Source organism: Oncorhynchus masou, chromosome 29 (assembly GCF_036934945.1).
Source record: "Oncorhynchus masou masou isolate Uvic2021 chromosome 29, UVic_Omas_1.1, whole genome shotgun sequence".
Taxonomy (NCBI): domain Eukaryota; kingdom Metazoa; phylum Chordata; class Actinopteri; order Salmoniformes; family Salmonidae; genus Oncorhynchus; species Oncorhynchus masou.
The window spans coordinates 41,064,381-41,076,397 of NC_088240.1; the positions used below are offsets into that span (position 1 = coordinate 41,064,381).

The 12,017-nt window shown below is 46.9% G+C and overlaps 1 protein-coding gene across 4 annotated transcripts in view; it reads left to right on the forward strand.

The window, feature by feature from the left end:
• LOC135519683 (kalirin-like) overlaps positions 1-12,017 on the forward strand; it is a 259,660-nt gene that overhangs the window by 228,626 nt on the left and 19,017 nt on the right. For 3 of the 4 annotated variants that reach the window (XM_064944915.1, XM_064944916.1, XM_064944918.1), the window contains 6 exons: positions 5,762-6,033; positions 8,759-8,899; positions 9,788-9,883; positions 10,593-10,711; positions 11,025-11,091; positions 11,755-11,858. In XM_064944915.1, coding sequence (XP_064800987.1) covers positions 5,762-6,033; positions 8,759-8,899; positions 9,788-9,883; positions 10,593-10,711; positions 11,025-11,091; positions 11,755-11,858 — 799 coding nt within the window. The remainder of the gene's footprint in view (positions 1-5,761; positions 6,034-8,758; positions 8,900-9,787; positions 9,884-10,592; positions 10,712-11,024; positions 11,092-11,754; positions 11,859-12,017) is intronic. The other variant, XM_064944917.1, reaches the window with a different exon arrangement.

Here is a 12,017-nt window from a genome sequence, read left to right on the forward strand (position 1 = left end):
AAAAGTAGGTTATTTTCTGGATCAGAGGATGAATAATAGCGATTTGGAGATGCCGTCAGGGGATCTGAGCAGGACTGCTTTATGGTAGTCACTGCCTCTGCACAGTAGGCTCCCATTCATAAACATTGAATTCATAACTGTGAATTATATAACATGCTTGTTATCAAGTGTTACAAATGTCATGGATTTTGTTTCCATTTCATTTTCAACACTTCTGTTACGGTATGTCTGTCAACAATGCGTCATAATATAGGAGTCCGATTTTTCTCCCTTCTAACCTAGATTCTCGTTGAGGGTAGATTGTAACGCCGCTGGAGTCTTGAAGACCAAATTAGCCACAATTCCCCTTTCGTCTGAAGCATTACTGCATGTTTCTTTGAAGATGACTCTTAGGGGAGGGTTGTCGGTGTGGATGGGATGCCTCTCTCCTTTTAATTGTTGCCCTGCAAGTTAACTAAGAGGATCTTTTCATCTTTCTATCCAATGTCTGGGTTATTGGTGCTCTTGTTGTTTTTAAATCCTTTTAGGGGGTTCACGTTTTGCTCGTTCAGCCAATGGAAGCCGGCTTGCAGATTATGTGAACCACACTGAGAGAATTGAAAACTCTTCAGATACAGTGCATTTGGAAAGTATTCAGGCCGCTTGACATTTTCCACATTTTGTTACATTACAGCCTTAGTCTAAAATGGATTAAATAGTTGTTTTCCCTCATCAATCTACACATAGTACCCCATAATGACAAAGCAAAAACAGGTTTTTAGAAATGTTTGCACATTTATTAAATATAAAACACTGAGATCACATTTACATAAGTATTCAGACCCTTTACTCAGTACTTTGTTGAAGCCCCCTAGGGCAGCGATTACAGCCTCGATTCTTCTTGGTTATGACGCTACAAGCTTGGCACACCTGTATTTGAGGAGTTTCTCTCATTCTTCTCTGCAGATTCTCTCAAGCTCTTTCAGGTTGGATGGGAAGTGTCGCTGCACAGCTATTTTCAGGTGTCTCTCGAGATGTTTGATCAGGTTCAAGTCTGGGCTTTGGCTGGGCCACTCAAGGACATTCAGAGACTTGTCCCATAGCCACTCTTTCATTGTCTTGGTTGTGTGCTTAGGGTCATTGTCCTGTTGGAAGGTGAACCTTCGCCCCAGTCTGAGGTCTTGAGTGCTCTGGAGCAGGTTTTCCATCAAGGATCTCTCTGTACTTTGCTCCGTTCATCTTTCCCTTGATCCTGACTACTCTACCAGTCCCGGACTCTGAAAAACATCCCCACAGCCTGATGCTGCCACCACCATGCTTCACCATTGGGATGGTGCCAGGTTTTCTCCAGACGTGACGCTTAGCATTCAGGCCAAAGAGTTCAATCTTGGTTTCATCAGACCAGAGAATCTTGTTTCCTATGGTCTGAGAGTCCTTTAGGTACCTTTTGGCGAACTCCAAGCAGGGTGTCATGTGCCTTTTACTGAAGAGTGGCTTCCGCCTGGCCACTCCACCATAAAGCCCTGATTGGAGAGCTGCAAATATGGTTGTCCTTCTGGAAGGTTCTCCCATCTCCACAGAGAAACTCTGGAGCTCTGTCATATTTACCATCGGGTTCTTGGTCACTTCCCTGACCAAGGCCTTTCTCCCTCGGTTGCTCAGTTTGGCCAGGCGGCCAGCTCTATGAAGAGTCTTGGTGGTTCCAAACTTCTTCCATTTTTAAGAATGATGAAGGCCATTGTGTTCATGGGGACCTTCAATGCTGCATACATGTTTTGGTACCATTCCCCAGATCTGTGCCTCGACACCATCCTGTCTCGGAGCTCTACGGACAATTCCTTTGACCTCATGGCTTGTGGGACCTTATATAGACAGGTGTGTAGCTTTCCAACCCATGTCCAATCAATTATAATATACCATAGGTGGACTCCAATCAAGTTGTAGAAACATCTCAAGGATAATCAATAGAAACAGCATGCACCTGATCTCATAGCAAAGTCTCATAGCAAAGTGTCTGAATACTTATGTAAATATGGTATTTCTGTTTTATATTTTCTATACATTTGCAAAAAATATATATATATTTTTTCACTTTATCATTATGTGTTATTGTGTGATGAGGGGGAAAAAGTAATTTAATCCATTTTAGAATATGGATATAACATAACAAAATGTGGAAAATGTCTAGGGGTTTAAATACTTTCCAAATGCACTATGTGTGGAGTGCGATCGTTCCAGATGATAAAAATGACACACAGTGAACTTCCAGAAAAGAAAAAGGTAAATTCCATGCTTGTGTGCAACCAAACAGACCTGTCCTGCTTTTCCTTAATGGGGCCCGTGTTACGGGTACTATGCCAGTGTTTATGGTATTTCTATTGACAGACAGGTATAAGATGGTCCACGTAACACTGTCTGTACCCAGTCAGGAAAAGCACGATACCTTTGTTCGGTTGCACGCAGGCAAGGACTACCCTTTTTCTTTGCCGGAAGTCTGATGACGTCATAAGAGTCACCACAGTGAAGAACTGTCATGACTAGACATAGCCAACACCTCACGGAGAGACACCCTGATAAAACAGCTTCTACTGACTTGTTCCGTTGCTGACAGGACATCTCTGTCACAGACTGGGTGCCATATTGGATGCAGCCACGCCATGGTTTCAGGAAGTTTACAGAAGATAGGATGTGGTTTATATAGCACGTGGAATAACAAAGGCAGATTGTGGGGACGCTCTGTGAACACGTTTTGCTTAGATAGCTGTGCGGTGCCTTGTGTAAAGGCGTCGACGGTTCAGGCTAATTCAACTCGTTTCGGGACAGACACTCCTCATAGTCTTCAGTTTAATTAATGACTATTAATTAATACTTCCACCGGTGGGACTTTCCACACTGTACGCGTCTTTTAAATGTAGGCTTACGGGTCTGTACTAAGAACCTGTTTTGCTGCATATTTGACACCACAAATCAGGACAGGTAGTCATTGGAAAACTATTATTAGATAAGGTCTGTAGAAGGAATGTAGACGAACACCACCTCTTCTTTCTCCCACCCCGACGACTGTCCATCTCCAAAATATTTTTGCGGAATATTTCCCTCGGTTTGAATCCCCCTTTGTGGTTTGGAGGGAGTATTCCTAGTGGTTGTTTCCAGTGTAAACAGAAGGCCTGTGATAGAGCATGCAGATTCTGCATCAGAACTAGGTAACAGTGAGACAGCAGGGTGAGGAATGAGAATATGATCCCTCTGTCAGGGCAGCCATTAATCTGGCGAGATGGGAAATGAAGGCGCTTAAGAGGACCCTGTTTGCGTTCCAATTGGTTCCTATGTAGTGCACTAAGTTTGGGCATCCCTGTGGGCCCTGGTCAAAAGTAGTGCAATATACAGGGTGCCATTTGGGACATAGGCCATGTGCACACAGAGCAGGGCCTAATGAGAGAGAGACCATTTTTCCAGCACATGCCTGCTGTTGTCATCAAGTCTCAGTGTGACGCGCTGCTCCACAAAGTGCATTTCAGCAGGCAGCCATCTGTGCCATTTTATTTCTCCTGTTTTTCTTCTTTTTTTTGTCACTATTCCTCGTTTCACTATTTCAGTTTCTGGAGGCGAAAGAAACGCACAGCTATTTAGGCCAGGTGCTGGCTAGCGGAGTAGAACACCTGTTTAGGCCAGGTGCTGGCTAGCAGAGTAGAACACCTGTTTAGGCCAGGTGATGGCTAGCGAGGTAGAACACCTGTTTAGGCCAGGTGCTGGCAGAGTAGAACACCTGTTTAGGCCAGGTGCTGGCTAGCAGGGTAGAACACCTATTTAGGCTTGGTGTGGCTAGCGGAGTAGAATACCTATTTAGGCTTGGTGTGGCTAGCGGAGTAGAACACCTATTTAGGCCAGGTGTGGCTAGCGGAGTAGAACACCGATTTAGGCCAGGTGATGGCTAGAGGAGTAGAACACTTGGAAAAGAAAAGGAGAGCCGCACACTCTAGGAGCTCTGATTTAATATTTGAATAACCTAATAAGCCAACGTTTCGACAGACTAAGCTGTCTACATCAGGGTATTTCTACCAACGGAGCTGCAGAGGACTACCCCCCCCTCACTGCCCTGTTATTGACTGTCTCCTCGGGGAGAGATTGTGGCTGGGGCTCTGATATGGCTCTGGGTTGCTGAGTTGTTCTACTTTACAATATCTAACTACAGGCTTGGTCCACATGATTCTCCTCAAGGTCACTTCCCTGTAATGAGTAATCTAGCACAAAAGGCAGCTAGTCAGCAGCCCCACACGCTACACTTTACTCTCAATGCATGCATCCCAAATGGCAACCTGTTCTCTTTATGGTGCACTACACTAGGGCTCTGGCTTAGAATAGTGCACTATATAGGGAATAGGGTGCCATTTGGGTTCCGTGCAATGAGGACCGCTTTGGAATGAATGGAGGCTGTTGGAACTCATGAACTGTTAACCCTTTGGAATGAACCTATTAGTATTAGACAGATGCCACTGTCTGCCCCATAACTGCTTTCCAGTTGCTCCATAATCCATACATTCCCCATTTTTTATTAACATATTTCAGGACTTAAGATCACAGCTTCACTCAACACCTCTAATGCCATTTTCGGGATACATTCTATGCAAACTGAGTTGCACGATAAGCAGGACTGAGATTCTTCTAGTAAAGGGCCCGAACATGCAGTCCGCTGTCATTGTGGATAGCACTGTCGTACTTTCCCACATTGCCTCAAATAGATGGGAAATGAAGTCTAGGTCAGTCCAGTGAGAGGGAAAGAGTGAGAGAGAGATGGCAAAGAGAGAGAGAGAGAAAGATACCATGTTTAGCAGAGAAGCGGGATATTTGCGCTATCCTCCCTCTTTTGTTTGCCACAATAAGGCTCAACGTAGCAGCAAATATCTCCCCAGCCTGCTGATAACAGCATGGACACTGTCAGCTTTTTACTGCAGACTTGTGAGTTGTTTGACCTGGCTGGCCTGGTCAACAGAGGCCCTCCCCCACAGCACAAACATATCTCCCCCTTTCATCTCAATGGCTTGGCCAAATGTTTCCTTTAGTATCAAGCTATTTTTGATCCCAATGGACGGGGCAGCCGCTTTTAACATTTTACCTACAGGTCCTGTTTGTAGAAATAAAAGGAGATGTGTTGTGAATCTTAGGCGCCTCGGAAATGATCCTTTGGGAGACAGCGGAGAAAGCACACTGTGTGACTTGCATTTCTGTACAGTAGCATCCTACATTGAGCAATGTTGGTATACGAATGACTTGCATTCCGACATAGCATTTAAACGCCACTTTGAATGTGTACATGACACTGCAACACAACTTCCCCGTGGGGACAATAAAATCCATAGCAGTAGTTGTATTACACTGGCCAATGTTGATCACTGGGTTGACCACGTTCATGCAGTCTGCCATTCAGCAATGTCGATAAACGCACGACCGTGTTTGCTCAGCCTATGTTTTTGGGAAGTAATGGGTTAAAAAAAGAATAGCTTTTGTTAGTATACGTCAGGCGACAAGGGACATCACTTTAGTTAGTACAGTACCAAAGGGTCCGCATTCAAAAGGGCACCCTATTTCCTATAGGCCCTGGCTAAAAGTAATGCGCTAGATAGGGAATAGGGTGCCATTTGGGACGCACCCAGAGCCAAGGAGAGATGTCTGAATTGAAGCTCTTGCTGGGTATTTAGGTACTCTAAAGGTGTGTGTGTCTGGCAGAATGTCGGCCAAGATGAATTCGGAAGTCTAAAATGCTGTTTGACTCCTCCCTTTCCAGAGAACTACTCGGTCAGCGGGCCCGAAGGAGCGAAGACCGAGTCGGTGGCCAACCTGCAGTCCCAGGCCTCCCTGAGCTCCATCCACTCCAGCTCTCCGGGACCGAAGCGCTCGGGCAACACCCTGAAGAAGTGGCTGACCAGCCCTGTGCGTCGCCTTAGCCACGGCAGCAGCGTCAAGAAGTTCCCCAGCAAGCACAAGAAGAGGGACGGCCGCAAGAGCATCGACCTGGGGCCGCCTGAGAGCTCCCTGCACGACGGGAGCGTAGTTGAGGTAATGAGCGTCCTGACTCCTCTCCACCGCGTCTCCTTGTCTCTGCCACATCTCCCTCTCTCCCTTTCGCTCTCCTCTCCACCGTGTCTCTGTAACATGCAGTAATTGGTTTCTAAAGGACATGTCCATCACAGTTCTTTGAATCACGAATTGCCCCTTTTTAAAGGTCACATGTTGTGGGAGTACACTATCTGGGGGAGTTGTGGTTCTTTCATGCTCTTCGTTTAACAAAGGGTTTTAAGTGAATGGATCATATTTAGAAGTACAGTTCAGGCAATGGTTTGGAAGAGATCTTACCAAACCATTGTGCTGATTCTCCTTCAGATCAGTTTTTTGAACCTCTCTTGAACCTTACTTCGCATGCAACCAAAGGTTGATAACTCCAGTGATTGTGTATCTGCAGCAACCCCCCCCCTCAGCAAAAAAAGAAAAGTCCTCTCACTGTCAACTGCGTTTATTTTCAGCAAACTTAAGATGTGTAAATATTTGTATGAACATAACAAGATTTAACAACTGAGACATAAACTAATAATGTGCCCCTGAACAAAGGGGGGGGAGTCAAAATCAAAAGTAACAGTCAATATCTGATGTGGCCACCAGCTGCATTAAGTACTGCAGTGCATTTACTCCTCATGGACTGCACCAGATTTGCCAGTTCTTGCTGTGAGATGTTACCCCATTCTTCCACCAAGGCACCTGCAAGTTCCCGGACATTTCTGGGGGGAATGGCCCAAGCCCTCACCCTCCGATCCAATTGGTCCCAGACGTGCTCATGTCAGGAAGAGCCTGCAGGAAGGGTACCACATGAGGGAGGAGGATGTCTTCCCTGTAATGCACAGAATTGAGATTGCCTGCAATGACAACAAGCTCAGTCCGATGATACTGTGACACACCGCCCCAGACCATGATGTACCCTCCAACTCGAAATCGATCCCGCTCCAGAGTACACGCCTTGGTGTAACGCTCATTCCTTCGACGATAAACGGGAATCCGACCATCACCTCTGGTGAGACAAAAACGCGAAGAGCACTTTTTGCCAGTCATGTCTGGTCCAGCGATGGTGGATGCTGCACCTGTCGCGCAGGTGTGATGTTTGGATGTACCGATCCTGTACAGGTGTTGTTACACATGGTCTGCCACTGCGAGGACGATCAGCTGTCCATCCTGTCTCCCTGTAGCGCTGTCTTAGGCGTCGCACAGTACGGACATTGCAATTTATTGCAATGGCCACACCTCCAGTCCTCCTGCCTCCTTGCAGCCTGCCTAAGGCACGTTTACGTAGATGAGCAGGGACCCTGGGCATCTTTCTTTTGATGTTTTACAGAGTCAGTAGAAAGGCCTCTTTAGGGTCCTACGTTTTCATAACTGTGACCTTAATTGCCTACCGTCTGTAAGCTGTTAGTGTCTTAACGACCGTTCCACAGGTGCATGTTCATTATTTGTTTATGGTTCATTGAACAAGCATGGGAAGAAGTGTTTAAACCCTTTACAATGAAGATCTTTGAAGTTATTTAGATTTTTATGAATTATATTTGGAAGATAGGGTCCTGAAAAAGGGCTGTTTCTTTAGTAGAGTTTAGTATTATTGGGACACATCCCCAATAACAAAGTTATCATTCTGCAGGGTGCAATTCTGGTTTCATCACAAGTCATGAACTATTGGCATCCTTCTGAATCAATTTCAGTGTCAACTAATTTCAAGCAAATTTGAGCAATTACAAGCATCTCTGTGCATGAGGAAAAGTAGAGAGAATTTTTGTCAGTGCAGGTAGTCTATTTCTTACTTCTCATTTGGTTGATGGATAGCAGAGCAATATTGTGCTGTACTTTAGCAACTGCTGCATGTAAATGTTTTAGATGCCAACCAAAAAGATATGCCCTGCCTCCCGAGTGGCGCAGCGGTTTAAGGCACTGCATCGCAGTGTTTGAGACGTCACTACCGACCCAGGTTCGATCCTGGGCTGTGTCGCCGGCCGGCCGCGACCGGTAGACCCATCTGTCGGTGCACAGTTGGCCCAGCGTCGTCCGGGTTAGGAGAGGGTTTGGCCGGCCGGGATGTCCTTGTCCCATCGTGCTCTAGCGACTCCTGTGTCGGGCAGGGTGCATGCACGCTGACACGAAACGCCGTACAGCTGGCGACCCACAGACCCCTTGGTGTGGCTGGCTTCCGGGTTAAGCGAGCAGTTTGTCAAGAAGCAGTGCGGCTTGGCAGGATCTTGTTTCGGAGGACGCATGGCTCTCGACCTTCACCTCTCCCGAGTCCGTACGGGAGTTGCAGCGATGGAACAAGACTGTAACTACCAATTGGATACCACAAAATTGGAGAGAAAAAGGGGGTCAAGAAAGAAAGGTCATGTCGCTACAGTATAATTTCACAGTAACAGAAAAGTAGATTCCTTGTTCTCATTCCTTGCACAGCCCCATGATAAAAATCCTAAAGGAATGGTCACAGATGTATTCCACATGATATGTGATTAGAACGGCACCCTATTCCCTATGTAGTGCACTAATTCTGGTCAAAAGTTGTGCCCTACATAGGGAATAGGGTGCCATTTGGCCTCCGGTGACTTTCTGGCTGGTGGCTGTGTGGCACCCAGTGTGATGTTGAGACAAAGAGAGGCACTGTGATGGAGCAGCACCACCCGATGAACTCCGGGACAATGACCCACGTTAACCCCTCCCGCTCCACCCGGACTTTACCCTCTCTACCCTTCTCTCCCTACAGAGGTGCAGGAAGGAGCGCACCCTGTCCAAGTCCTCCTCTGGAATGCAGAGCGGAGGAGAGGAGGAGCCCGAGGACGACTCGCACACCCCCCTGCCGCCCCCCATGGAGATCATCAAGGACCCCTCATCCCAGGAGGAGAAGGTATGGCATGGCACCCCCACACTATGACACTGTATTACCTCTTCTGACCCTTTAAGTCTACTAGCTCACTCTGTTGGAGTTACTTCTTGGATGCGTCCAAAATGGCACCCTATTCACTACAAAGTTCAATACTTTTGACCTGGGTCCAAAGGGCACTGTAGGGTGATAGTGGGCTATTTTGGGACACAGACTTCGATTAGCCTTCCCTCCGGTTAATGGACGTCTTCCCTCCAGGTTAATGACCTTATTGATCTCCAAAATCTGCTATGTCTCTCAGCACAGGCTCATAAGATGTGTCCACCTGCAGCCCCCTCCACTTCCCTTTCCTCTGCTGCCTATGTGTACTATGCAACACCATGCCACTAACTACCAGATGTGTCTGCAGCTGAATCTGTGTCTGCTGAATGGGAAGCATTATGTGTACTGGCTTGGTTTACAGCTGGAAGAGCTGCTTCCCTGTGTGTGACGTGACTAACTAACACACACACTGTTGCACTTTCACTCTCTCACTTGACTTTCACTCTCTCACTTTCACTCTCTCACTACACAAGAGCCCACCCCACCTCTTTGTCCCAAATGGCACCCTATGGGCCCTGGTCAAAAGTAGTGACCTACCATGTAGGGTGTCATTTGGGACGTACACGTTGGCACTGAAATGTGCCCGGGCCTACAACTAACTGATGTAGCTTGTGTATAATTCCAACAGCACCTCACGTTGCTCCACTAAAGCTTGTCTTTTGTAGCTGGGTCCTGACTAAGCGCTTATCTAATAACTACCTTTTGTCTCTCTGTCTCTATTCCCGCTCTCCTCCTCTTCCTCATCCTCCCTGCTGCTAACACGCCCTACCTCCCTCTCTCCTTCCCTTCCTCCTAAACTGTGCCTTGCAGTCCTCTGCATTGCTTGCTGCGCGTCAGGGCTCTGCCGATGTCCCCAGCGCTGCGGAGCTGGTCAGTGCAATAGAAAAGTTGGTCCAAACTAAGATGGTAAGTTCGGAAGGTGAAGAAATACAAAACGGCACTGAGCAATTGCCATTTCTGCACACTCACTTTGCACACCTAAGTAGGTGACAATCTACGCACTAACGCTCTCGTCCGCTTGACGTCATCCACTCGTTCTAACTTCCGCTTTTGAAACGCCACTAACCACGTCACGTTGACTAGGAGCTGCATGTTCATGTTATAAACACAGGGCATGTTTGCAAATATCTTCCTTTCTGAATGTGGAGGATAGGACACCATTTGAGTCCCAAACGGCACCCTATCCCCTATTTAGCGCCCTACTTTTGATAAGGCTCGTGTCAAAAGTAGTGCACTGGACAGGGAATCGGGTGCCATTTGGGGCACGGGCAGTCTTGCCACATACAGATCAGATAAGTATTATGACGTCAGGTGACCGATGATGTGATAAGGTTCCAAGCGTCTGCTGCACAGTAGCTTCCTTTATGAATGTTCTGCATTTGGCAATGTTTCGATTCACTCCAATTCGGTTTACGACTCTCTTTCAGCTTTGTACACGCGGAGCCATTTCCCGAAAGAGTACAATACAGACTGTTTTAGACTTATTTGGCTTTGGCAGCTCATTGGTTAAGCAGAGGGGGATCTCTTCTCCTTCGGCTCCCTCTACCTGTGACACAGCAGTGGACTGTATGACTGTGACTTCTTTGCTTCATATCCTCTGTCTCTCCTGTGTTAGAATCTGGAGCCAGGTGCCTACCCCAGCTTCACCACTTTGACCCCTCCGGAACAGACCAGCCCAGCCCTGCCCAGGAACCCTGAAATGGATCAGAAGGCCAAAGCTCTGCGCGGACGCATGTAAGAGACGTGTAGCTTAGCCTCTGTCATATAGCACACACACTCATGGCTCCGATGTTGTCTTCCTGTCCTCTGTTTGGTTACATGTGTAACACTCAGAAGGACACCTAGCAGGTCTACTGTTTAACCTACTCTGTTTATATTGGTTTATTGTTGTTCAACCACTCAGAAAACAGGTTCCCTCATAGGAACAATAAAGCTATTATATTCTTCCCTTGAAGGTTGTACTGCATTTATAGGTGGTTCATCCTGCTGAGAAATGCTGCCTCCTGTGTGTATTCAGGCCACTAAGCACACATGTCCTTTTCCTCAGGTTTGTCCTCAATGAGCTGGTGCAGACTGAGAAGGACTATGTCAAGGACTTGGGGATTGTAGTGGAGGTGAGTTGACAAGAATCTTGTCCTAGCGGGGGGGGGGGCTATTCAGCCTCAATAGTGGGGAAGGAGCATGAGAGAGAGCCATGTCCCAGTAGCAGTGGAGAATGTGACCACTCACTGCTCTAGTTTGACAATTCAGAAATCTCCCAGTCTTTGTCCCAAATGGCACCCCTTTCCCTATTTAGTGCACTACGCTTGACCAGTGCACTGCTGTATATAGGGAATAGTGTGCTTTTATGGACGCATCCCAAGTGTTGGGCTATGTCCTTGTTGTCGTCCTATTTGCCTTGTCTTCTTTGGTATTTCTGTCAAAGTCACAGAGAGGCTCCCCGGTTTTGTGACTGTATTTACATACCCAACTCCTCAGGAAACATCATTTGATTATCAGGATGGGTTTGAGATCACATATTGAGATAAGTGCGTAGGGGGTTTTCTCACATCCAGGGCTGAGTACCAAATGGCACCCTATTCCCTATAGCGTGTACTAAATAGAGAGTATGGTGCCATTTGAGATGCGGCCCATGAGTTCAACCATATTTATCCATCCTATTTTATTTTGCCACTGCATGCTAGTCTCACAATGCTGATCAATATCTGACTCGTGTTTCCTGTCTTAGAGTCCATGACCTTAATTCGCCCTGGGCTTTTCCCCCTCCTCTCTTTAAGGGGTTCATGAAGACGATCGAGGATAAGGGAGTCCCTGAAGATATGAAAGGAAAAGACAAAATTGTTTTCGGGAATATTCACCAGATCTACGACTGGCACAAAGAGTAAGTCTGGTCTCCTGACTTGTCTGAGTCCCAAAATGGTTCCCTATGTAGTGCACTACTTTTAACCATACCCCTTATGGGCCCCGGTCAATAGTGGTGCTCTGTATAGGGAATAGGGTGCCATTTGGGACGTACAGTGTGTATATTTGTAATATTGGG